We start from the raw sequence: 27,275 nt of genomic DNA, 5'->3' as shown, positions 1-27,275 counted from the left end.
AGTACCATAGACTGAATGTTGTGAATCCTTGCTGCACTGGGAAAGGTTAGAGCTTTGAGAGTGTTTATTGTAGCTCCTAGATAACACTCCATTTGTGCAGGTCACAGGTGAGAATTGTGTGCATTGATCGTGAAATCCAATTGATGTAGTAGGCCTATTGTTGTCGGAGTGTGTTGAAGACGAGTTTGATAAGTGCTGGCTTTGATGAGCCGTCTAGGTAAGGAAAGACATGAATATGTTGTCTTCTGAGTGGCTACTACTGCCAGACATTTGGTAAATATTTTCGGAGCAGTGAGGACTCCAAATGGAAGTACTTTGAACTGGTAATGCTTGCCTGCTATCACAATTCTGAGCTATTTGCAATGAGCTGGATGAATTGGAATGTAAAGATGCGCGTCTTAAGTCTAGAGTAGACCTAAAATCTCTCTGTTTTAAAAGAGGAAGTACCTATTGAAGGGTCACCGTGTGAAAGTGCTCTGACAGTATGCATCGGTTCAACTCTGAGATCTCGAATAGGTCTTAATGAGCCATCCTTTTTGGGGATCAGAAAATAGAGAGAATAGACCCCTGACCATTGGCACTGAAGTTGAACTGGTTCTATGGTTTCTTTCAATAAAAGATTGCACCTCTTGTTTGAGCAACAATTTGTGAAAGCCATGTGAAATATTTGGAGGATTAGTGGTAAGCTCCAGGCAATAACCATGCTGGATAATTCCAAGCACCCATTTGTCGGTTGTTCTAGATTTCCAAATGGGGACAAAGTGTTGAAGCCCTCCTTCGAGAGCTTTGGAATAATCGGAGGGAAGCGTGGGGAAGTCAATGCTTATTAGGGGAAGGGGTTTTACGGGGTGTGGTGTTTTTACCCTTGCCTTTGGAACGGTTTCCCCTATTACCTCCTCTGAAAAATTCTCTTGAAAAAGAGTATTGGTTGTTACCCTTGTGTTTTACTCTGAGGCTGCTGACTTGGACGCTCCCTGGTAAAAGGAGCGCAGAAAGGATCCTCTGTTTGAAGGAAACTGAAGCACTCCCATAGATATTGCTACTTCAGTGTCCTTTATAATTTTTTCAAGCACCTGATCAACTTCAGGGCCGAAAAGATGTTCTTTATCAAGAGGTGTGTTTAAAATGAATTGATGGACTTCAGGGTTGCAGAGGTTTTTTTTTATATAGCGCGAACTAGACCCGAACCGAATCAGGTATCAGAGCGCTTTACATATCACCAGTTACGTTACATGAGGACACACATTAACTTTAGGCACGGTTTAAAGTCAGAAATCCGTAACCAGCCATGTCTTTTGAGAAAGATGCAAGTATTGACTTCTCTAGCTGAGGTGTCAGCAGCATCTAGAGCACACCTTATAGAAGAGTTGGAAATTAATTTCCCTTCCTGGACTAAGTCTTGAGCTTTAGCTGTATGCTCACCCTGGGAGTAATTGCTCTATTTCGTCCCAGGGTACCCTAATGTATCTGGCTAGAAGGCGCTGCTTGTTAGCAATGCGCCAGTGATTGCAGCTTGTGCGGCTATGCGTTTTCCAAAAGCATCAATGAGTTTTGATTCTTTATCTGGGAGAGGAGCATCCCCAGAAGTTTGGGAATTAGCTTGCTCACAAGCATTAGAATCTACCAACGAATCAAGAGGAAACTGTTGGGGAAGGTTTTGTGCATGTACAGGATCTTTAAAAATTTCGTCTACGTGCCTCATTACACCTTTGAGCACAGGAATGTTTGGCTTGACCAGTGTGTGGAATCTAGAGTCTCAAATAGAAAGTCCTCCTCTAAGGATTCTCTGTGGGGCACCACCCCATGGTACTGTGCAGCCCCGGCAAGGAATTCTTGATAGGACACATTGTCATCAGGTGGAGATGGCTTAGCAGGGTAAAGGGCTGGATCTTATTTTGTATTTTTTTTGTATTTTGTAGAGTTTTATATATTGCGAACTAGACCTGAGAAATCGGGTATCAGAGCGCTTTACATGAGCACCTGTTTCAATACAGATGGACACACTAATTTTTGTTGGGCACAGGGAGATTACGTGATTTGCCCAGAATCACAGGATGTTGAGCGTCGTTGCCGAGACTCGAAACCGGTTCCCCAGCTTCAAGGTCGAGTGTTCTAGCCGTACGCCTATATCCTCTCTTTACCCTCGATTTAGTCCCTAAACTACTGTCTAATAGAGTAACCAAAGAAAAGTCACTAATTTTGATTAGATTCAAAGTCTTGATGTCCGTAAAACAAACAAGAAGCCAGATTCAAAATTAGATCAGAATTAAAAAGTGGAATAAAATCTAATATGCAGACATCAACGTTACAATACGATAGGTGTTTATCTTCTGGGTTGAGCAATGCAAAGAGACCCTTCTTCTTAAGTCCCCAAATGGAGCAGCCGCTGGATTGAGAGAGGAGGAATTTGATTATATCGGACAAGCGGGGAGATACAGCCAATGGCTCCCTGTATTCCTCTCGCTAGGTGAGCTTGAGACGGAACATGGTGGGCAGACCACAAGAGGATCTAATTAAAGATGTTGAGTTGATCCCTCTGACCTTTGTGGGATATCTATCCCATCCCCCAAACATAGTTTTTTGTGGCACCTTTTTGTGATTTGTCGATTAGGCCTTTTCTTCTCTCTCCGCTTTAATAGTTCACCTTTAGACTTAGACTGCGAAGACATGGGGAGCCGGGACTTCGATTCTGCCTAGTGGTGGATTTGAAAAAGGGTAACACTTACTGTTCTAAATGAGACTTTCTCGGAGGTCCTCCTTACTTCGGGCTGAGCAGCAACAGAGTCAAAAATATATCTTATAGAGCAAGCAGGGCTTTCAACAGCAGGGGCTTCTTTGAGGATACCTTTGCATTGTGGCTTTCTGCTCGTGAGCTGAAGTCGAGACGTGTCCATCCCTTTTTAGAAGCCCGCTCTAGGTTTTATGCTGGAATCGCCTTAGTCAGGCCTATTTGGCCAGACCCACACAGGTCATTTGTAGTACCTCTTCCTTTTTCTTCTTTTCCATTCGTCAGTACCTTCATTATTACCATCCCCATTTCATGAATAGTCACCCCCCCCCCCCCCGCACACACACACACATTTTTCCAGTAGGGTATCTTGTACACGCTAACAGGAAACTTGGACATAGCCCCTTTTAGAAGGGGAGACGGGGGGGGGGGGGGGGGGGTAGGGGGTGGCCCGTGTAGGTGGTGGTGGTTTCTGAAGTGTTATTTTTGGACTCTCTGCGGTAGATGGAATGCAGAAAGGAACCCAATGGTTGTGTTAGTTGAAGGGCTCCATGGATCTGGCCACTTCAGTGCCTTTCTTCATTTTTTTCAAGTGAGGAATCTACCACAGGGCCAAATAAGTGTTCTTTGTCAAAGGCTGTGTTCATTATGAAAGTCGGAACCTCAGGTTTTAAACCTGAGATACATAGCCAGGCGTGCCTTCTTAAAAGGACGCTGGTGGTTACAGCTCTAGCAGCAGTGTCTGCTGCATCTAGGGAGCATCTGATTTTATTGTTTGAAATGAGCTGTCCCTCCCACACTAGGTCTTGCGCTTTAGATTTATGTTCATCGGGTAGAAATTGGAGCAACTGCTCCATCTCGTTCCAATGCACCCAGTCATACCTTGCAGGCAGCGCTTGCATGTTAGAGATGCACCAGAAGTTTGCTGCCTGAGGGGCTACCCTTTTCCCCGAAGTGTCAAGAAGCTTAGATTCTTTATCTGTGGGTGAAGCATCTCCTGTAGTTTTCTAATTTCCTCCTCCTCCTGGCGAGTGCTCAGGTGAAATCATTAAAGATTGAGGGTGATGAGAAGAAGGAGATGGAAGGGGAGGAGAAGGATTAGTCCCGACATTCTTCCTCTTTAAAGGAATGTTGTAGATGTCCTATGTCAGGTTTCCTTTTAAGGGTCACTTTTGTGGTGATATGTCCAGTAGTTGAATGGATGTACAACTCTGTTTCGGATCCAGTTTCGTAGGCAGATCATCGAAATGTTGTTCTCGAGATGGAATCGGCTCATCTGGTTGTTTCAGTGCCAATGGTTTTGAATCCTGATGATTTGGGATCCGAAAGTGTTTTCGGCATCAAAGGGGGCTGGCCGGAGCCTGGCTTTGCATCTGATCCCGAAGTTTTCGGATCGGAGCCCATTTTCAGGCAGCTCGGATAGGAGCCGGAAGGCTTTTGTTTCTGTTGCCGTGCCAGCGGGCGGGGCCTCGGAAACATGTTCCAGGTGCTGACCGAGGCCGGGAGGCGGGGGTTGGACTAGAGCCTTCTTCTTGGACTGAGGTGGAATTTGCAGCAAGGGAGGACCTATACTCACAGTACTCTGCCCTTGCGGGATTTCGTTGTCCCCTTCTGAGGCGTAGTCGGAGATGGGATCTTGCTCTTCTTCGGCTCCCATGGCGTCTCCGGCTTCTTGTTCCGAATCTTCTCCAAATAAGTCTGGAATGGAACTTGTGTGTTGGCTCTGCATGTCGCGACGTCGAGCCCAATGGCCACGAAGCGTCTTCTTGGAACAGAAAGCCTTGCACACATCACAGTCCTGTTTTCTGTGCTCCGGAGACAAGCACAGGTTGGGCGGAAACTTCGCATGGCACGGAGGGAAGAATTTAAATGGAGTCCGTTCCATTGACTGCAACGCGGACAGACGCAGTTAGGAGGGTTTTCTTTTGAAGTACATACAATACGCAGAGAATGGGATACGCGATCGAAAACCATACCGTTGAGGGTGTCTTGCGCACCGAGTGAAACCAAATAAACGGCGTCGAACAGGAGCGCGGCAATTCACGCCAGAACCCGTTGGCGTAAAAAAACAATCTAACAATTGAGTCAATGCCCATGCGCTATATCACCGAAAGGATGAGTCACCTACCTTGTGACTGGAAAACACTTCATTGAAGAAAAACAAACTGCAAACATCAGGACCCAACACTAGATGGGAGTATGCAAAGCATGTGATCTACAGCTCAAATGCCTTGAATATATATATGCAAAACTACACCGACAGGCAAGAAACTATTCGTTTTGCAGCGTGAATCTTTCTGGATTCACTATGCTGTTCATAGACTTCGTAGAGGTTTGTTATGTTAGTGGCGGCTGGGTGGAAGATGAGTGTTGGTTGTTGAATATATGTTGAGGCACTTTCTGTCCTACTTGTGCTTCCTTGTTCATTTGTATATCCACGCAGTAGTAGTGAACGTGTGCACTGAAGCCCATGTTGCCGCCAGACATATGTCTTGAATGGGTGTGTTTGCCAGGAAGGCTATTGTTGCTCCCTTTTTCCTGGTAGAGTGGGCTTGTGCCCCCTCTGTTAGTTCCTGACCTGCCTGTCTGTGGCAAAATTGTATAGTTTGTGCGATCCATCGTGCGATGGAGCCCTTTGTTATTGGTCTACCCAGGAAACTGCTTGCGAAGGACACAAAGAACTGCTTTGTTTTCCTGTGCTCTTTAGTTCTTTCCATGTAATGCATTACTGCCCTTCTGGCGTCCAGAGTGTGCAGTGCCCTCATTGCGCTTGTGGATGGTTTCTGAAAGAAGCTTGGTATCTGTATTGTTTGTTTCATGTGAAACCTTGACACCACCTTTGGCATTAAGTGTGGGTCCGTTCTCATTACCACCCTGTTGTGTATTTGAATGTAGGGTTCCTGTAGCGTCAGCGCTTGTAGCACGCTTACCCTGCGTAGCGAGGTGATAGCTACTAGAAAGGCTGTCTTCATTGTGAGCATTTGTAATGAGGCCTTATGGATGGGTTCAAAAGGCGGCTTCATAAGCTCTGTTAGGAACAAATTAAGTTTCCATGCCGGTGGCGACATCCTTTTAGGGCTCGCCTGCTGTGCACATGTGCACAGCTGGAAGCTCTATAGGGGCTTATCCAGTCTTTAACCACCACTGGCGATTCCACTGGCGATTTCTTTGAGTGCATGTGCTTTTTAGGTCATTGCGCAAGCGCAAGCCCTAAAAAGCGCGTGCACAATGCCACCAGCCGCCTGCCTGCCTCGCATTACCACATCAAAGGCAGCTTCTCAGCGTGCGCTCAGCCCCTAATTATTCACGGCCGGCCGGCCGTACTTTCAGTTTCACGGCCGCCGGTGCACACTCAGCTCAGGCGCCTGGATTCCTTGCTGCTTGTGGCCTGGACGAATATATTAATCTAACTCTCTCTCTCTTTCCATTTCTCTCCTCTCTCTCTGCTCTGTCTCTGATCTTTCTCTCCAACTCCATACATCTCCCTCTTTCTTTCTCTCTTGTTAAGCTGCCGGCTCTTAACGCTCTGTCTGCAGCAAGGCTGTCAACGATATGCTTCGCTCATTACATTTGCGGTGTAGGAGTGTGCTTGTTTCCGCCCCCTGCCAGCACGAAAAGAGAATCATGACCACAATGGTTTACATAAATATCAACGCGCCAGGTCAATCTTTTGAGAAAATCGCTACCATTATGATTTGTAATGGTGGCTGCAGGGCATTCGCAAAAATATAATTAAAGTCGCAAGACCGTCATGATACTGGCCAATCCTATTCCTGTATATTTACATTCCTACATTCAAGCACATTGGGCTTTACTGAGTGACGCACTAAGGGCCGGTCTCACCAGCCACTTTTCCTCCTGCCCCCCTCTCATTCCTCCTGCAGTGCCCACGCCGCTCTCTCTGCTGTCGCCATGTTGGAGTTCATAGGTCGGTGTTGGCCGTCCTAAATGCCCCAGTCACTTTTTGAATTATATTATTGTAGTTTTCATTGTGTTTTTCTTCTAGCCACTACAGTTAGCCTAGCGCCGCACCATCACCCACCTCTGCAACTCCTCCCACAACACTGCCTGCTAAGTACACAGACTGTTCGCCGGTATGTGATGCGACTGCATTTCCTCTGACAGCGCCGCAGGGAGTTGTCAGCTGCTTCAGGTTACTTTTGACAAATCAGGAGAGGATAAAAGAAACCACCAGTTTAAGCACATGCACAAGTAACTCTACGTTACGTCTGCCCCACAATCCGTTCTTGATGCAGACAGAATAGTTGCTAAACATTATGTATGTGCTACGTACATAACTCTGCCTTATTAAAAAGAATTCCATTTTAAATAGCGCTTGTTACAGTTGTACTAATGTACCATTAGTCTAGACGTTAATTCCATTGGCACAGCTTCTGGGAGCTCGCATTCCACCATCAAAGGCATCAGCCTCGCTCTGGCCTCACTTCTCCTCCCCCCTAATTGCTCTCACTCTCAATCTCTTGCCACACGCATCAGTAGGCAGCCCACCCCCTCCCTCTCCATTTGTTTCTATGCCTACTGGTTTTGCAGCACTTGTGAAATCCTTCTGGTGGGTGATGCAAGCGAGGAACATACGTGGTGCACACTCAGCTCAGGCGCCTGGATTCCTTGCTGCTTGTGGCCTGGACGAATATATTAATTCTCCCATCTGGTAGTTATTGTTTGATGTTCATTTTTTGGGGGGTGATGGGCTACGACACAGTGGACTTCTCTCTCTTTTTTTTAAAGGTATTAAATGAGAAGAAAATGTGTAGAGCAAGAATCGATCATCTAAAGGAATTTTTGCCCCAGCCGTGAACAGGAAATGCTAATTACCATACATCCCTCCAGAATCATTTGCGCACAAAACATCGTGTTTAGGAGGCTGACAGGTAATAGAGTACAGTTCGGAGTTTTGCTCCTGCTTTCTTATTGCCCATTGACACTGTGGTTTGCACACTCTGTCAATTTGTTTTTTATTCTACCACTGGGCAAAGTACCATTAGATGTGTGCTTAAAAATATCAGCAGTACTTATTCACTCGTGCACGGCTCGCTCTTGGATTTATTTTTATTGGCCATTAACTCTGTGGTTTGCGCACTCTGTCAATTTCTTATATTCTCCCATTAGGCAAAGTAACATGTGCTGTGGGCTTAAAAATATCAGCATTCGTTAATCACTCGTGCATGGCTTACTTTTTTTATCACTTGTGTTTTTTGTTTCTCTCTCTCTCTCTCTCTCTCTCCTTCCCTTCCCTTCCCTTCATTTACTCTCTCTCTCTCTCTCTCTCTCTCTCTCTCTCTCGCTCTCCTTCCCTTCCCTTCCCTTCATTTACTCTATCTCCCCTTATTTCTCTCTCTCTTTGACTCCCCTTCATTCACTCTCTATCACCTTTATTCTTTTTCCTCTTGCTCTCTTTTCTCTCACTCATTCCCACACTTGACAGGACCAACAGTGGGCGCTTCTTACATACAGGTACAACAGAGCGCGCATCTCACACAGACAGGAACAGGGGCCACATCTCACACAGAAAGGAACAGAGGATGCTTCTCACACAGACAGGAGCAACAGAGGGAGCATCTCACAGACAGGAACAACAGGGGGCGCATCTCACACAGGCAGGAACAGGGGGCACAACTCACACACACAGGACCAACAGGGGGCGCATCTCACAGACAGGAACAACAGACATCTATCTATCACCCTCACTCTATCGCCCTCACTCTATCTATTTATCTATCGCCCTCACTCTATCTATCTATCTATCTCCCTCACTCTATCTATCTATCTATCTATCTATCTATCTATCTATCTATCTATCTATCTATCTATCTCCCTCACTCTATCTATCTATCGCCCTCACTCTATCTATCTATCTATCTATCTATCTATCTAGCGCCCTCACTCTATCTATCTATCGCCCTCACTCTATCTATCTATCTATCTATCTATCTATCTATCTATCTATCTATCTATATCTATCTATATCTATCAGACTATCTATCGGACTCTATCTATCGGACTCTATCTATCAGACTATCTATCTATCAGACTATCTATCTATCTATCTATCTATCTATCTGACTATCTATCAGACTCTATCTATCGGACTCTATCTATCGGACTCTATCGGACTCTATCTATCTATCTATCGCCACTCACTCTATCTATCTATCGCTACTCACTCTATCTATTGCCACTCACTCTATCTATCTATCGCCACTCACTATCTATGTATCTATCTATCTATCGCCACTCACTCTATCTATCACCCTCACAGCATCACTCTGTGCAACTATTCAACAACAACTGGTTCAAATATGTTCTCTCAATGTTTCAAGCTTTATTACAATTGTCACAAAAATGTTAATATTTCACCTCTGTTCTTGGATTTTCGACACAATAAAATACACTGAACATAAGTCTAAGTCACGGACATACAAAACATGTTGCATTACAAATGCTATAGGTGTCACATTTGCAAAAGTTAAAAGTATTGGCATTGTTAATGACAAAGCTATTCATTTTGCTATTTTCAAGACCAACACATAAAAATAAAATTGTCATTTACAAAACCAATAGATCCAACTTTTCTAATGCGAGACCTATTGCATTTCCAATGCTTGTTTGGTGGTGCGATTCCTTTAGCCCTTTCCAGGAATCTTTTTACTACTTGTGATGTAAAGAAGCTTTTTCCTGTCTCTCCCCTTGTGTAGGCTACTATCGCTGCTAGGTGTACTCTTAGCGAGGTAGAACTTAGGTTTGATTTTAGCAGGTGTGTTAGATATTTTAGCACCGTTGATTCCTACGTCATCTTCTTGTGTAGTTTTTCCCTGATGCACCATTGTGTGAATCTTTCCCATTATGCCACATAGCACCTCCGTGTGGTAGGTCTCCTTGCCTCTCGTAGCACCTGCAGTGTGCCCTCCGGCAGTTTCAGGTATGCGAACTTTATGTCTTCAGGAGCCATGCTGTTAAGCAGAGGCTCTCTGCCTCTGAATGGAGTACCTCTCCGTTTTGCATGTCATTTCTTTTCCCGAACTTGTGAGGTGGTCCCTGCGCCATTTCCATTATTTGAGAGAACCATGACTGCCTGGCCCACTGTGGTGCCACAAGAATCAGTGTCATGTTGCTGGTTCTGCATTTGCCGAGTACCCTGTGTATCAGTGGTATCGGGGGGGAAAAGCGTAGGCAAATGTTTTCGACCAACTTATCCATATGGCATTTCCTTGGGATTGTTCCACTGGTTGCCAAGTATCTGCATTTTGCATTCTGGTGTGTTGCAAATAGGTCTATTGTTGGCGTCCCCCACTTCATGAATAGATTTTGTGTTTCTTGTGCATGGAGCTCCCACTCATGGGATGCCGATGTCTTTCTGCTGAGCCAGTCTGCCTCCACGTTGTCCTTTCCTGGTAGGTGTATAGCTAGGAGGTCTATCTTGAGTGGGATGGTCCGTCTCTATATGTCCTGTGCTAGGTTGGATAGCGAGACTGATTGTGTTCCTCCCTGTTTGTTGATGTAGAACATAGTTGTGGTGTTGTCGGTTTGTATCAACACTCTTTGCCCGTACAGTTGTTTCTGGAAGGCTTTTAGGGCGAGGAACGCGGTCTTTAGTTCCAGGTAGTTGATGTGCTTGATCGCATCTGTTGGAGTCCACAGGCCCCGCACCTTGAGTTGGTTCATGTGTGCTCCCCATCGCTTCTGGGATGAGTCTGTGGTGATGGTCACTGTTGGGTTTCGTGGTGTTAAAGGCTTCCCCTTTGTTATGTTCTCCTTGTTCCACCACGCTATCTCCGCTTGCAATGCGTGCGTTACAGCCACTAGTTCTTCCCAACTCCCTGTAGCTTGTGATCATTGTTGTTGCAGGCATTCCTGGAATGGTCTCATGTGGAGCCCTATATTGAGGACTAGGTATATGCATGACGCCATCCTCCCCATGATCTTGCTCGCTGTCCTCGCTGTCAGAGCTCGCCCCTTCTGGTACTGACGTGTCTCCTTCAGCAGGGCAAGTGTTCTCTTGTTGCTGGGGAACACCTTGCTCTGTATGGTGTTGATTTGTGATCCTAGGAAGATGTTCACTTGTTCTGGTTCCATTGAGGATTTCCCCCAGTGTATTGAGAATTCCAGTTCTGTTCGCATTTCTGTGACCCGCTGTGCATGTTCTTTGCATTGTTTGTATGAACTTGCTTTTATTAGCCAGTCGTCGAGGTAGGGGTATACATGAATCCCTTCCCTCCTTAGGTGTGCTGCTACGGCTGCGAGGCACTTGGTGAAGACCCTTGGCGCTGATTTTAGTCCGAAGGCCAGGGCAGTGAACTGGTAGTGTGCTTTGTCGATGGCAAATCTCAGTAGATGTTTGAGCTGCCTGTTCATGGGAATGTGTAGGTAGGCGTCCTTTAGGTCTATGGTGGACAAAGTCTCCGTCCCTTATTTGAGGGATGACTTCTTGTAGAGATGTCATTTTGAATTTTTGTGTTTTTATGTATTGGTTTCAGAACCGGAGGTCCAGGGTGGGTCTTAACGTTTCGTCCACCTTTGGTACGAGGAAGTAGTTAGAGTACACCCCTTTGTTTCTTTCTTTGAATGGTACTGTTTCTATGGCCTTTTTTGCAGAGGAGTTCTGGTGCTTCCTCTATGAGTAGCGCTAGTTCTTTTGCTGAGCGCACCTTTCCTTTTGGTTTCCTGTTTCTATGCGGTATCCGAACTGTATGATGTTCAGTATCCATTTGTCTGTAATTATTTTCTTCCATTTCTGGAAGAAGTGTTTTAGTCTGCCTCCTACTGGTGCTACATGTTTGTTGATCTTTAGTCCGTGTAACCATTTTTTGTTGACTTTGTTGTGCCCCTCCCATAGAGGTGTTGTGTAGGTGGGCACGCTTGTTGGTGCGGAGTCACTTTCAGGTGGGTTGCTGACCCCCCCTCTTCTTGTTTGCCCTCGTCCATTTGCCCTCCCGCGAAAGGACTGGCCCAGAGGCTGGTATTGCCAGGTTTGTTTTTGCTGGCCCTGCTGGGCTCGATTGTCGCCCTGGTAGGTCTGCTGGAAAGTCTGATGTGACCTTCCCGGCTGGTTTCCCTCTCTTCCGTTTGGTCTCTGTGTCGGGGTACCTCTTCTCATACCTCTGAATTAAAAGGCCCCCATGGACCTTGCAGTTTCATTTTCTTTTTTGAGTTGGGTGAGTTTCTCATCCACTGGTTCTCCGAACAGGGTTTCTCCATTGAAGAGGGTGTTCAGAATGTCATTCTGTACTTCGGCTTGAAGCCTGAGATCCTCAGCCAGGCATGCCTTCTTTCTGTGACCCCGATCTTTATGAGCCTGCTGGATGTGTCTGCTGCATCCAAGGCTGATTTCAGGCATGAGTTTGCTATATTCTTGCCTTCCTCCACCAGGTGTGCTGCTCTTTGTTGGTATTGCTCAGGGAGGTGTTTGAGCAGCTGTCCGACCTTGTCCCAATGCTGGTACGTATGTCTGTTGAGTGGGGCATTAGAGTTGGCAATGCGCCAGTGCACTGCTGCATTCCTCTCTATCTTCTTCCAGTGAGGTCTATCCTCTTACTTTCTTTGTCTGGTGGTGGCCCGAGTATGTGGGAATGTTGGCCCTTTTCCTGGGTGTTGCTGCAATGATTGAGTCAGCCGTGACGGATCCCTGGATGTAGGTAGGGTCTTTAGAGGAGTGTTTGTATTTCTTCTCTGTCCTAGGTGTGACAGACCTGCAGCTTGCTGGTTCTTTGAATGCCTCCCTCCCCTGGTCCAGGACACTTGGTAGCATGGGGAGGAATTGACTCCTTGTTTGAGTGGGGAGCAGGGTCTCTAAGAGGAAGCAGGCTTTTGTTTTTTCTTCCTCCAGTTTCACTCCATAAGCTGTTGCCGTGTTCCTGATGACCATGTTGTAGATACGAATGTCATCTGGTGACGAAGGCCTCGAAGGATACGTCTCCTCAGCCTCTTCTGGGCTTTCGGCGTCGAAGTCCTGCGCCACCGAGGATGCCAAGCCCAAACTCATGCGCTGGTCTTCCTCGCCCTCTTGGGAGTTTTCGGCGGCTCTTCGGCATCAAATTCCTCTTCGTCCTCCACTACGACGATAGTCGTCGCCGGCTTCGACGGGATGTGTGAGAAGTTGGCCTGCTATGCAGTGCTCACTATTCTAGTGATCACTATGTATCAGTCCAAACAACCCTTATTGATGATTGGTTGTAAGTCAACCTTATAGACCAGCTATCCTAGTAGCATGGATACGAGCAGTCTAAGGCTAAGACTCTAGAGGGCGTGTTAAGCCAGCTGTTTTACCATCACATTACCCCTTGAACACCAAGTGAAAGGACACCACACAAGTTGTTATGAAAATAAACGTATATTTATTTATAACAAGACTACCCTGAACTCTTTATGAGTCAGGGAGCTAAGCACATAACAAAACTCTTAAGAAAATACTTTAAGTCGCACAATTTACACAAATGCCCTAGGGGCACGAAAAACCATATATTACAAAAGTGGAATGTGAACTACTAGCAGGTAAGTAACTATTCTCATAGACTTTGGAATCGCTTGGCCTACAATTCTAAACACTTAGATTAGTTGCAGGAGGCCTGTGGACGTCGTGTGCAGAGTGGGAACTCTCACTGGTAAGGCGGGAAAAAGTCTATGGGGGCTAGCAGTTGCAAAGTTACTGTTCTCGGGCGAACCCGACTAGGTGGGTCGAAAACAAGAGTGGATCCGAACACTTAGGGTGTTGGACTATGCTGGAGCACCGAAGTACTCAGGTTACCTAGCCCAGGGGCTGCGGCTGCATAGGGTTGAAGTTGCGTCGGAAACCCTCGTTGAAGATCCAGGAGCCTGAAGAAAGAGTTGCTGGCAGGCGGCCAGTGAAGAAAGTTCGGAGTGATCCAAGCCTGGATCAGGGAAGAAGAAACCTGTAAGCAGAGGGGACCAAGTTCTGAATCACTAGCCAGTGATTTGAGTGGGCACCAGGATGGCACCGGACGAAGTCACCTCAGCCAGGTGAGTGGGCGCTGCTGGGCTCTGCAGTCTCTCGGACCAGGAGGCGTTGTCGGCGACCAGGATGGAGGTGCGAGCTGTCCCACGAAGGTTCTTGCTGTCGACGTCGCTGGACCCAGGATTGGGCAACAAGTCTTGGCAAATGCAAGGCCCACGCGGTGGACCTAAAATGGCGTCTTGAGGGGACCAGGAGGGTCCAGGGTGCTCCTCTTTTGGAGGGGAGCAAGGGCTAGTCTGGAGCAACCAGACCAGCAGTGTTTGTCGTCGTGGAGCGTCGTGAAGGGGTCACTAGCCAAACGGGCAAGCGACCTGGACAACGCGGTTGGCAGCAAAGAGCAGAAGGGCCCCACGCAGATCTCGTGGATGCAGGGGGGCTGAACTTCGGTGCTGGAGCTGCTCAGAGTCGGGGCTTCTCTTACCCCAAAGCACTCAGTCGAGGGTCACTCGGGAGTCGTGCTGGACAAGCGTCGTGCAGTTCTGAAGATGGCCGGTCCCTCGAGGTCTCGTCACACCCACAGATCACAGCTGGGCTGATGATGTAGGTTGAGGTCAGAGGTGCCAGGGAAGCCGGTTCTCGTCGTGCTGGAGCAGTCTTGATCCGAAGGAGAGACTGGCAACAAACCGCGATACTTGGTTGGTGCCTGCTGCTGCAGGGTGACTACTCCTTAGTCACAAGGGAGAATCTTGGGAAGAAGTCTTGAGTTCCTTTCGTGGAAAGTAGTTTCAGGATTCAAAGATGATCTGATTTGGAAGGGGGCCAGTTCCTACCTTTATCCTGAAAAGGGGGGCTGGCAGGCGACTAAGTCCTGCCCTATGGGTGGGGCTAGGAGGGGGGTGGTTACACCCCTCTCCTTTGGCGGTCTTTCCCCAGGCCAGGGGCTGGAGTGCCCCTGGAACTGGTTTCAGCCGGCCTATGCACAGTAAGCACCGGGGTGCCACTTGCAGTCACCTTCCTCTAAAGCCCTGCCTACCTAGGATACACAAAATCCTGTCTGGGACGGTGCTGGCACCGCCCCTGGCAGGAAACCCTTTGTCCTTGCCTCCTGGGCTGGGAGGACTCCCAGCAGCAGGAGGGCAGACTTGTGTCTCGGTGGCAGCATCCATTTTGTGGAGCTAAGGCTCTGTCTAACTTTAACCGGGGTTACAGGTTACATACATGTCGTGTCCCTCTAGAAGGGTGGAATGCTAACCCCCGTCGCCAGAATTGGCGAGGGGTTAGTATTCCAATTCGTATGACACCTTACTCGACATGTTTTGATAAAGCGATACCAGAGTTGGCACATAACCGCGAGGATTATAATGCACTTAAGAGTATATGGTATGCGATATCATGGAAACGGCTAAGGGATGGATCCCGAAAGCCGCAGACAGGCTCAGCTCATGCCAGAGCACCATCTCACACGATTCCAAGCACTCTGCCTTCAGGATTGTTAAGGCCTGCCATAGGAGTGACTGATAGGAGATCTGTGTGTCCATATAGGTTTAGATATAGGAATACCATATCTACAGCAGAGGGTGAGTACACCACTCTGCCCCAGCTGTCAAGCAGCCAGTTGTGTCTGATTTAGTTAGTCAGCCCAGGGGTGGCATAATACATGCTGCAGCCCCTGGGAGACTTCTGGGTGCACCTCAGCCCTGGATACAGGGACTTGAGAGGGCCCAGTGCCAATTCAGTACCTGGGTACAATTTGGATTAGAGAGAACAGCTAGGCTGTGGGTCTGACTAGCAGGCCCACAGCCAGGGAAAGTCGTAAACCAGTGAAGCAAAAAGCAAAAATCTGGGTGATCATAGGATTGCAGACCCTACTCTCCTACAGGATGGTGAACCTGTTCATCCATTCGTCAAATTTCTTTTTCCTTTGCAGGATGTTACCATTTCGGTCTCGAGCCTTCTCTTTTTCCTTTCCATTTCGGCGGCCTGTTCAGCGTCGAGTGTTTCGGACGATATCTTCGACGTAAACATCAAAGTCGCCTTCGGGTCTTTTCCTTCGGCGTCAAGTGCTCCTTTTCAGGGATGTGCTTCGACGACCTAGGCTTTTCTTGTGTTTTCGCCGTCTGGGAGTCCTTCTCGAAGGATCCGTTGGGCTGTTTGTCCCTGGATGCAGCTGCGGCCGTCGGAATTTTCGGCGCCAGTGCTCCTTTTGTGGATTTAGACTCTGTTTTTCAAGAGTCTGACTCAGGCTTTTGAGAGTCTGTCGGGGTTTTAGGAGTCGACGTCTCTCCTACCTCTTTTGTAGTTTTCTTATCGTCTCTACGACCATGTAGTCATCTGGTCCCTCGGCGATGTTGTCCTCTTCATCACTGGAGAGGGCCAAGTCCCGAAGCGACGGAGGGTGGCCTTTGCCCTGGATGCTGTAGTTGGCTCTCCTTTGCCGCTGTCCAACTCTGAGAGTCTTCGGGGTGAAGACGGAGCAGGCGTTGCAATCCTTGCTTTCGTGGTCGACCGGCAGGCAGAGGTTGCAAACCGGGTGCTGGTCCTTCTGCGCGTATTTGTGGTGGCAATTGGGCAGAATTTGAACGGAGTCTTGTCCATTCCTGCGCTCAGGGGGCTTCCAGGGTGCACATTCTCAGTTGGACGTCGAAGTCTTCGATGTTCTCCTCCTTCGTCGTCCCAGCTCAGCGGTCTTATTCCTGGATGTATTCTCCAATCTTTTTCGGTAGATTTCAGTCTTTTCCTTCTTCTTTTCTCCAAAAACTCTGGAACCTCTTGGGGACGATCCAGACCAAACGGCGGAAAAAAAGAATCCGAAGATGGCGCCCAGAGGAGGGAGCTTCCGCAGGAAGCGTGCCGACGTCACAGGAAGTACACCAAAAGGTGGGACGTCGACGCCCACTTGGGCTACAAAAAAAGAAGAAAAAAAAGAGAAAAGCCTACAGTTCCGGACCCAACCACTAGACCGCGGAATAGTGCACAGCATAGTGAATCCAGAAAGAATCACGCTGCAAAAAACAAAAAAAAATCTATCTATATATATATATATATATATATATATATATATATATATGAGATTAGAGCTCCTCCTCAGCACGCTCTGCGTTCGCAGACACCGCCTCCACGCCAGCAGTAAGGAGGAACGGACCAACAGAGTCAGCAAAGATGTTTTTTATTCCAAAACAGAACCAGCGACGCGTTTCGAGCTGAAGAGCCCTTGTCAAACTTGTATCCCGTGTGCAGACGTCTTGCAGCTTTCCATCGATTCCGTTGGATACTCGAGCCACATGGCCCCCGCTTATGAGATGGTGCGTTCTTCGCGGCAAGGGCTGCCGCGTTTGTATTTACAGCTCCAAACTGCCCATTCAGTTAAGAACGCACTCGGACACGTTCTAACAGGAAAACCTTTATTGGCAAACTTGTATCCCGTGTGCAGACGTCTTGCAGCTTTCCATCGATTTCGCCGGACGCGTTTCAACGCACCATCCCATAAGCAGGGGCCATGTGGCTCGAGTATCCAATCTTGCCACGTTTGGGACACGAACTTTGGATTTATCTTGAACTCGTGTACGGAGGCTCATCTGTGAGCTTAAAATATAGTCAGCAGCAGAAACAAGTGCACCCATCCAGGGCAGTATTGTTGGGACACACTACACCAACCAGAACTCCTTGCATATCAGGGGCGTGGTATGAAGTGATTTAAGGTGTGTCCCTTTCTGCACACAGAACATCGAGCCTTTGAGAAAGGAGCGACAGGCTTTGAAACGCGTCAGGCGGAATCGATGGAAAACTGCAAGACGTCTGCACACGGGATACAAGTTTGCCAATAAAGGTTTTCCTGTTAGAACGTGTCCGAGTGCTTCTTAACTGAAGGGGCAGTTTGGAGCTGTAAATACAAATGCGGACGCACCATCCCATAAGCGGGGGCCATGTGGCTCGAGTATCCAACCTTGCCGCGTTTGGGACACGAACGAATAGTTTTCTTACCTGTCGGTGTAGTTTTGCAGCTTGAAGATCTTTCTGGATTCACTATGCTGTGCATTATTCCGCGGTCTTGTGGTTGGGTCCGGATTCGTAGTCTTTTCTTTGTTTTTTTTTTTTTTTTTCTCTTTGCCCAGGTGGGCGTCGGCGTCACACCCCCTTTGGGTGTATTTCCGGTGACGTCGGCATGCTTCCTGCGGAAGCTCCCACTCTTGGGCGCCATCTTCGGGTTCTTTTTTTCCGTGTTTCTTTCGTTTCCGAAGTAATGGCAATGTTCTTCTTAGTTTGTATTTACCGCTTTGTATTTTCAAAGTCTATTCTTTAGTTAACCACCTCTTCTCTCTCCAGCCTCATCTTTCTGGCGGAGGTGGGTGGGTTCGCTAGTGAATCCAGAAAGATCTTCAAGCTGCAAAACTACACCGACAGGTAAGAAAACTATTCGTTTTGCAGCGTGAATCTTTCTGGATTCACTATGCTGTGCATAGATTTTGTAGCGGTTTCTCATCTCTGTGGCGGCTGGGTGGAAGATGAGCGTTGGGTGTTGAATATGTGCTGTAGCACCTTCTGTCCCACTTGAGCTTCCTTGTTCATTTGTATGTCCACACAGTAGTGCTTCGTGAACGTGTGCACCGAAGCCCATGTTGCCGCCAGGCATATGTCCTCTATGGGTGTGTTAGCCAGGAAGGCTATTGTAGCGCCCTTCTTCCTGGTGGAGTGGGCACGTGTCCCCTCAGCCAGTTCCTGTCCTGCCCGTTTGTGGCAGAGTTGGATTGTTTGTGCGATCCATCGTGCAATGGTCCTTTTGGTTACTGCTTTGCCCATGAAGCTGTTTGCGAAGGACACAAAAAACTGTTTCGTTTTCCTGTGCCCCTTTGTCCTTTCAATGTAGTGCATGACTGCCCTTCTGGCGTCCAGGGTGTGCAGAGCTCTCTCTGCGCTGGTTGTGGGTTTTTGGAAAAAACTCGGTATCTGTATAGACTGGTTCATGTGAAAATTGGATACCACCTTCGGCATGAAGTGTGGGTCAGTCCTCATCACAACTCTATCGTTGTGTATTTGTATGTATGGTTCTTGTAGCGTCAGCGCTTGAAGCTCGCTTACTCTGCGTAAGGACGTTATCGCAACCAGGAAGGCTGTTTTCATAGTTAGCATCTTTAGGGAGGCCTTGTGAAGTGGTTCAAAGGGCTCTTTCATGAGTTCCGTTAGGACTGTGTTCAAGTTCCATGCAGGTGGCGGCACCCGCTTGGGTGGTGCGATCCTTTTCGCTCCTTCTAGGAATCTCTTCACCACCTGTGATGTGAAGAAGCTCCTGCACGTTTCTCCCCTTGTGTAGGCTACTATCGCTGCCAAGTGAACTCTTAACGAGGATGAGCTAAGGTTCTTCTCCAGTAAGTGCGTCAGGTACCTTAGCACTGTGGAGTCCCTCTTCATCTTATTGTGGAGTCTTTCCTGTCTGCACCATATTGTGAATCTTTTCCATTTCGCAACGTAGCACTTTCGAGTGCTGGGCCTTCGTGCCTCCCGAAGTACCCTCAGGGTGCTTTCTGGTAGTCTCAAATGTGCGAACTCTATGTCCTCAGGAGCCACGCTACTAGGCTCATGCTCTCTGGCTCTGGATGCAGTACCTCTCCGTTCTGCATGGACAGTAGATCTTTCCTCCTGCTGAATCTGTGGGGTGCACACCGTGTCATCTCCATGATCTGCGAGTACCAGGTCTGCCTCGCCCACTGCGGTGCGACCAGTATCAGTGTCATGTTGCTCGCTCTGCACTTGCTCAGTACTCTGTGCATCAGTGGTATCGGGGGAAAGGCGTAGGCAAATGTCCTTGACCAATCTATCCATAGGGCATTCCCCAGTGTCCCCTCCTCGGGCTGCCTGGATGCGAAGTTTTGGCATTTTGCATTCTGGCGTGTGGCAAACAGGTCCACCGATGGTGTCCCCCACCTGTCGAACAGGTATCTTGTCTCCTGAGCATTGAGCTCCCACTCGTGGGATGCCGATGTCTGCCTGCTGAGCCAATCGGCTTGTATGTTGTCCTTCCCTGGTAGGTGTATGGCTAGCAGGTCTATCTTGAGAGGGATGGCCCATCTCCATATCTCCTGCGCCAGCGTTGAAAGCGGTGCGGACTGTGTGCCCCCCTGCTTGTTGATGTAGAACATCGCAGTGGTGTTGTCTGTTTGTATCAATACCCTGTGCTTGTACAGTCTTGTTTGAAAGGCCTTCAGTGCAAGGAAGATTGTCTTCAATTCTAAGTAATTGATGTGCTTTGTGGCATCCGTCGGTGTCCACAGTCCCCTCACCTTGAGCTCCTCCATGTGAGCGCCCCATCCCTTCAGGGATGCGTCTGTGGTGATGGTCACTGTTGGCGTTGGGGGCGTTAGAGGCTTTCCCCTTGCTATGTTCTCCATGGTCCACCATGTCATCTCCTTCTGCACTGCGTGCGTTACAACCACTAGATCCTCCCAACTGCCTGTAGCTTGTGACCATTGCTCCTGTAGCCATTCTTGAATGGGTCTCATGTGGAGTCGTACATTCGGTACCAGGTGGATGCATGATGCCATCATCCCCATGATCTTGCTCGCCGTCCTCACTGTCCGAGCTTGTCCCTTCCGGTAGAGGCGAGTTTCCTTCACCAGCGCCCTCGCCCTCTTCTCGCTGGGGAACACCTTGCCCTGTAAGGTGTTGATCTGTGCTCCCAGGAAGATCTTCACTTGTTCCGGCTCCATTGATGATTTCTTCCAATGGATGGAGAACCCCAGGTTTATGAGCGTGCTGGTCACTGTATGTGCGTGCAGCTTGCATTTCTGGTATGAGTTTGCTTTCACCAGCCAGTCGTCCAGGTAAGGGTATACATGTATTCCCTGCCTTCTTAGGTGCGCTGCGACTGCTGCGAGGCACTTTGTGAAAACTCTTGGTGCCGATTTTAGACCGAAGGCCAGTGTCGTGAACTGGTAGTGGCTTTCTCCGACGGTGAACCTGAGCATGTGCTTGTGCTTCCTGTTCATTGGGATGTGCAGGTATGCGTCTTTGAGGTCTATAGTGACCATGAAGTCCCCGGTCTGCAACTGTGGGAGCACCTCTTGCAGGGAGGTCATTTTGAATTTTTGCGTTCTTATGAATTTGTTCACGAACCGTAAATCGAGAATGGGCCTCATTGTCTCGTCTACTTTTGGTACCAGGAAGTATGTTGAGTATACTCCTGTGTTTCTTTCCTTGAAGGGTACCCTTTCTATGGCCTGCTTCTGCAGGAGTTCTTTTGCTTCTTCCTGAAGGCACTGCAGCTGCTTGCTTGCTAGCGGCTTTCTTCTTGGTTTTCTGTTTGTTGGCCTCGCCTCCAACTCTATGCAGTATCCGAATTGGATAATGTTGAGGATCCATTTGTCTGATGTGATTCCTCTCCACTCCTGGAGGTGGAATCTTAATCTTCCTCCCACTGGTGTCCTGTGGTCGTAGGTGTCTAGTTTGTCTTGACCCATCTGTACGTGCTGCCCCCTGGGATCTTTTTTGTGGGTGGGCACACGGATTTTTTTGAAGTCACTTGGAGGTGGGCTGCTGGCCCCCTCTTCTATTTTGTCCCCGTCCATTTCTCCCTCGAAAGGACTGGCCTCTTTGTTGGTACTGCCAGGGCTGTTTCTGATGGCCCTGCTGACCCTGCGAGTCTGCCTGGTGCGTTTGCTGGAAAGCCTGGTGTGATGTACCTGGCTGGTTTCCGCCTCTTCCGCCGGGCCTCCGTGACGGGGTGCCCCTCTTGTTCCCTCTGAACTGCAATGCTCCCATGGATCTTGCTGTTTCGTTATCCTTCTTAAGTTGGCTGAGTTGCTCATCAACTGTTTGTCCGAAAAGCGTACTGCCGTTGAATGGTGTGTTCAGGATGCTGTGTTGCACCTCCGGTTTGAAACCGGATATCCTGAGCCAGGCGTGTCTCCTTTCCGTGACGCCCATCATCATGAGCCTGCTGGCGGTGTCTGCCCCATCCAGGGCCGTCTTAAGGCAAGAATTTGCAGCATTCTTCCCCTCTTCAATTAGCTTTTCGGCTTTCTGCTTGGCATCCTGGGGCAAGTCCTTCACCAACTGCCCCAGTCCCTCCATGATTTGGTACATGTGTCTGTTTACCAGGGCGTTGGAATTAGCCATGCGCCAGTGGGTCGCGGCATTCCGTTCGATCCTTCTGCCCACCAGATCCATCCTTTTGCTCTCTTTATCCGGTGGCGGGCCCGAGGTAGTGGGTACGTTAGCCCTCCTCCTTGCTGTGGCCGTGATAATGGAGTCTGCGGAGACCGTGCCCTGAATGTAGGCCGGGTCCTTTGCGGCATGCTTGTACTTCTTCTCAGTTCTGGGAGTTACTGCCTTGCATGTTGCGGGCTCCCTGAAAGCTTCCTTCCCCTGAGCCAAGACGCTCTCGAGCATCGGGAGGAACTGGCTCCTCGTTTGTGTTGGGAGCAATGTTTCCAGAAGGAAGTCTGCTTTCTGCTTCTCTTCGTCGAGCTTGAGCTTGAAAGCTGCTGCGGCAGATTGTATCACCGCGTTGTAGGCCCCGATGTCGTCCGGCGGCGAGGGCCTCGAGGGGTAGGTGTCGACCACCTCCTCCGGGCTGTCGGTGTCGACATCGATGTAATCTACCTCCTGAAGGTCATAGGGCGCCGACTCTGTGTCTGTCCTGCCCTCATCTTCCTCCCCATAGCTGTAGCTCTCGTGGGGATTCTCGTACTCCTCCTGGTCGTCGAACACCTCGACGTCCTGGTCTTGCTCGGTGACTTCGGCGACCTCTTCTTCTTCCTCCTCGACCGCCTCCAGCACTGGTGGCTTGGTCTTGTGAGGGATCGTGAAGGCCTTCATCCTTGCGTCGAAATCTTTTTTCCGCTGCATGAAGTTCTCCATTTCTGCCTCGAGGCGCCTTCTTTTCTTTTCCATCTCGGCCGCGTGTTCCGCGTCGGATGGTTCCGCCGCTCTCTTCGACGGATGGCTCGTCGCCGTGCCTCTCGGAGTCGAAGTTTTCGACGTCGAACCGGATATCGGGTCTCTGGTCGTCGTCGACAGTTTCGGGTCTTTCTCCCTCGTCGATCGATCCTTTTCGGGGACGATTTTCGACGTCTTCTGCTGATCAGCAGCTCTCGGCGCCGGGGACTCCTTCTCTGAGGATCCGCTGGGCCTGGGAGTAGTCGCGGACGCCGCCTTTTTTGGCGTCGGCGCTTTCGGGGTCTTGCCCTCGATTTTTCGAGACTCAGAGTCTCTCGGGTTCTTGGGGGCCGAAGAGTCTCCTACCTTGTCAGAAGTCTTCGTGTAATCGGTCTCTACGACCGTGTAGCTGTCGTCTTCGGCGGCAGCGTTGTCTTCTTCCTCGGAGGACATCCCCAGCTCGTAGAGCGACGGGGTCGGGGCCTTCCCCTGCAGGGCGGCGTGTGCTACCCTCTGCCTCTCTCTCACACGAAGGGTCTTCGGGGTGAAGGCGGAACAGGCGTTGCAGTCTCCGCTTTCGTGGTCCACCGGTAGGCAAAGGTTGCATACCGGGTGCTGGTCCTTCTGCGCGTACTTGTGGTGGCAGTTACGGCAGAACTTGAACGGCGTGTTGTCCATCCTCGAGCGTCCAGGGCCTCTCTGGTCGCGTGTTCGTCGACGGTCGTCGAAGATCTGGATGGAAAACGCCTTATCTTTGCTTGTCTTTCGTCGGTGAAGTCCCCTGGAGTCTTCAGATGACTTCTCCTCGTCTTTTCTGTATTTTCTTTCTTCTTTCTCCAAAAATGTCTGGAGCCCAAACGGGAACGATCCAGACCCGACCGCGGAAAAAAAGAATCTGAAGATGGCGCCCAAGAGTGGGAGCTTCCGCAGGAAGCATGCCGACGTCACCGGAAATACACCCAAAGGGGGTGTGACGCCGACGCCCACCTGGGCAAAGAGAAAAAAAAAAAAAAAAACAAAGAAAAGACTACGAATCCGGACCCAACCACAAGACCGCGGAATAATGCACAGCATAGTGAATCCAGAAAGATTCACGCTGCAAAACTTTGGATTTATCTTGAACTCGTGTACGGAAGCTCATCTGTGAGCTTAAAATATAGTCAGCAGCAGAAACAAGTGCACCCATCCAGGGCAGTATTGTTGGGACACACTACACGAACCAGAACTTCTTGCATATCAGGGACGTGGTATGAAGTGATTTAAAGTGTGTCCCTTTCTGCACACAGAACATCGAGCCTTTGAGAAAGGAGCGACAGGCTTTGAAACGCGTCAGGCGGAATCGATGGAAAGCTGCAAGATGTCTACACAAGGGATACAAGTTTGCCAATAAAGGTTTTCCTGTTAGAACGTGTCCGAGTGCGTTCTTAACTGAAGGGGCATATATATATATAAAATAGTTTTTTAATTATTTCCCAAAAACTAATTGGTTTCGCCTTTTTGAAACAGGACTTGTAGTTTAAGGAGGTTGCAAAGATCCTATTTTGGTTAAATTCCAAATTCTGCAGCTATAAAGCCATGAATAAATATTAAGTTTGCATCATAATGGTTGTTAAATTTATATGTATTTTTATGAACCAGTCATAGAAATAACTTCAGGTCTAGCAACAGATAATATATGTGCACACTAGCATTTATCGAGTTATGCCTTTGGTAGACTAACAGCTGTTGGATAGTTTCCTGTGCATACTGAACTATTCCGGTAAAATTTCTAGGATCATTGCGGTTTAACTGAATTCAGGTAGCTGTTAGTGCAGAAACAAGACCACGTTGTTTTACAGCCACCAGGTTAATTTAGAACCAAAATACATTACATGAAAAAATATCCACTTGTGTTAAGTACATCAAGCGCTGTGCCTGATGGATAAGCTTAAGGATAGGAAAGGAGAGACTGTTTCAAATAAGCATGAAATGTAGCAACATCTTTGTAACCAATAATAATGCATCTCCACATTTTTACAGTGTCCTGATTTTTCTGTATTCAAACAGATAATCTATTTACGTTCTCATTTTATCAAGACCCATCATGATCTCTTTTCAATTTGTCCTATTGAGCAAAGGGTACAAATTTCACGTGTGCGCACTAAATGCTCTGTCAGAGTGAATTTGAAATCTAATTTGTAGAAGTTTCTGTAGTGTTTTTGTAAGAGGATTTTTAATGGATGGTACTTTTAATGTATGCAAATTTTGCATGGACATATAATCTTGTAGATCATGTATGTACTAGGGAAAGTTAGACACTTGTATATGGGGTCCTTGAAGAACAATTTGTTTTTAAATCTTTTCCGAACTTGCAAATAGAAATATTGTTGCAGCAGAAAAAGGGATTTACTAGAGCTTTGCTCTGTAGTTAATTACGGAAGAACAGAGGAGGTCTCAGAGATCTGTGAATTTGCTAAATATGAATCTTAGCAAATTTGCGATGCCTTCCAACAGAAATGGATTGTTGTTTAACATATGCCAATGTTTCCCCAATATTCTATGAAAATGACTTCCCTCGTGACAAGTGGTCATGAAGCATATGCGTTCATCCTTGGATAGGTGTTTTGTTAGCTAAAGGGCAACACCTGTCCCATTGTCTACTTTATTTGTGAGTTGGGTTAGTATTTGTCTTGAAGCCACATCCTTTATATGTATTCATCTCTTCTGAAAAGATTACAGAAAAGAAGCAGTGAAACATACATGAACAAACACATGGCAGATAATAGGACCACAAGGTCATACGACACCTGCTATTTTGCATACTCTCTACAACCGCGCAAACGTTGTCTCTTGTAAAGTCTCTGCTCTTAAAGACATTTGTAGCATTTATAAATCATTGCAATCAAAGAGCTAAAAATATGAAATCCTCAGGGATAACAATTAACCAAAATGCCCCAATTTACTCAACATTACACACGTTGTCTTTTGTAAAGGACTACCAGACACAACTATACTCTTGTGCAAACAAAATAAAGTTTCGCTAGAAAACAAAAGCACACCTAATGCACTTATTGGAGCTAGTTTATTTTTTACATCAGGTAGTTTCAACAATTAATAAAAACATCTCATACCCAAATAAACACTGGCAATGAATACCACAAATGCACTGTCCACTAGCAGTGGGCAGAAAGAAGAGCAATTGGCAGTAAAACAAAATAAGTTACAGTAGTGAAGGCTAAACATATAAGATTCTATCCGTTGTTGAGAAGCATGCGTCTCTCTCTTATATGCTTTATTAATTTGTTCAAGAAAGCAGAAAACACCATTATCCAATTACTGCAATGCAACTGTACAAAGCATGAGGCCAAGCCACTCACACAGGTATTCTGAAGCTTCTCATATACTATACCTTTCACAGGGCGAGAAGTCTATGAGCTGCACTCCTTGATGACTGAACCTTTGAATTTGTTTAAATTTCTCTCCACCCCACAAAGCAATGCCCCTCTGATGGAAAGTGGATAGGTAAGTTCCTCTTGGGGACCATCGCACATAAGTCTCTGTCCACCGCTGCATGAAAATCAAATCAAGAGTTAGAAAGGAAACAGGGTTTTTTTCCGATGGTTGCCAGGCAGCCACCTAACCCACTTAAGCACTTTTGTTGTACTAACCTTTTAAATAGGAATGATTATGGAATTAATACATATTAATAATTTTGGTAGCCGAGAAATACACATCACGCATGAGTGGAATGTTACAAAGCAAATTGGGGAGGGGGGAATCAAGTTGACATTTTTGACGGATACCGACATAATAAAACAATCCAAAAAGGGCTCAAAAGGCTGTCAATTAGTTATTCGGCAAAGCTTGCAATAAAATAAGGAACTGTTATTTATTGGTAATTCTAGTTCTGCACTGTTGGTTTTGTCACTGAAGTCATTAATATAGAATATCCCGGAATGTTCCAGAATATACATCATTTCAGCATAAGCTAGCAAATGTGCTATAAAAAATTCCAAACCACAAAACTGAGAAAAAAAGTACATGAAAGACAATTTGTCTACAGAAGAGGGAGGTAGAAAGGCAAAGAGTCGTCAACGGTTTGAGTATCCACCAGGAGTGTGCCCAAAGGTGTGAAACTTGTTTTTAAGACGGATACTACTTTAAAAAAAATGTTTTATTTATTGAATTTTGCAATAAAACAAAGGCAAAAGAACACACAGTCACAGTGTTACATCTATATTGATCGATCTGTGTTCCTTGTTACAAAGTTCAAATCTGTAGAAGGAGTAGTTTCTGTCCTGTAACTCCAGTTCTGTAGTAGGGGTATCTATGTTATAGTCATAATCTAGTGAATAGTCCCGCCCATGTGCGTGGACCCCGGAGCAATCAAAAATAATCTCTTACAGTGTCAAAAAATGCAGAAATGTATAGACACTTAAGAGAATTTAAAGACAGATAATGCAGCCTAAAAAGGCTACACTGTCCAGTACTTCAACTAGAAATTCCACCATAAAATCCACAAAACAGCAAAAGCCTGTACAGATTTCCCTTGCTTCACCAGCAAAATCCCTCAGGAATGATAGAGAGAAGAACCTGGCCAGACAAGCCCCATAGGCTGCCATTATGTGGCTCAAAACAGGATACTGTGCCTTTAAGAGAATCTTCCAGAACCTTCTCCCAGTATCCCAGAATGCATAGCAGGTCCAACTTAGTTTCAGTTCTTTTTGAAGGCGTAACACGCCAGACCTGTAGCATTCCATTAAAGGA

General features: G+C 47.4%; 1 protein-coding gene across 1 annotated transcript in view; it reads right to left on the bottom strand.

Annotated features, from left to right (window-relative positions):
- The window catches only part of EIF3B (eukaryotic translation initiation factor 3 subunit B), a 404,806-nt gene that overhangs the window by 191,935 nt on the left and 185,596 nt on the right, over window positions 1-27,275 (bottom strand). Inside the window, exon 6 of the mRNA XM_078664978.1 lies at window positions 25,918-26,075. Coding sequence (XP_078521104.1) covers window positions 25,918-26,075 — 158 coding nt within the window. The remainder of the gene's footprint in view (window positions 1-25,917; window positions 26,076-27,275) is intronic.

The sequence above is a fragment of the Lissotriton helveticus genome, chromosome 10 (assembly GCF_964261635.1).
Source record: "Lissotriton helveticus chromosome 10, aLisHel1.1, whole genome shotgun sequence".
Lineage (NCBI taxonomy): Eukaryota > Metazoa > Chordata > Amphibia > Caudata > Salamandridae > Lissotriton > Lissotriton helveticus.
Note: the sequence above shows the minus strand (reverse complement) of the source record. Positions and strands in the feature narration are given on the sequence as shown.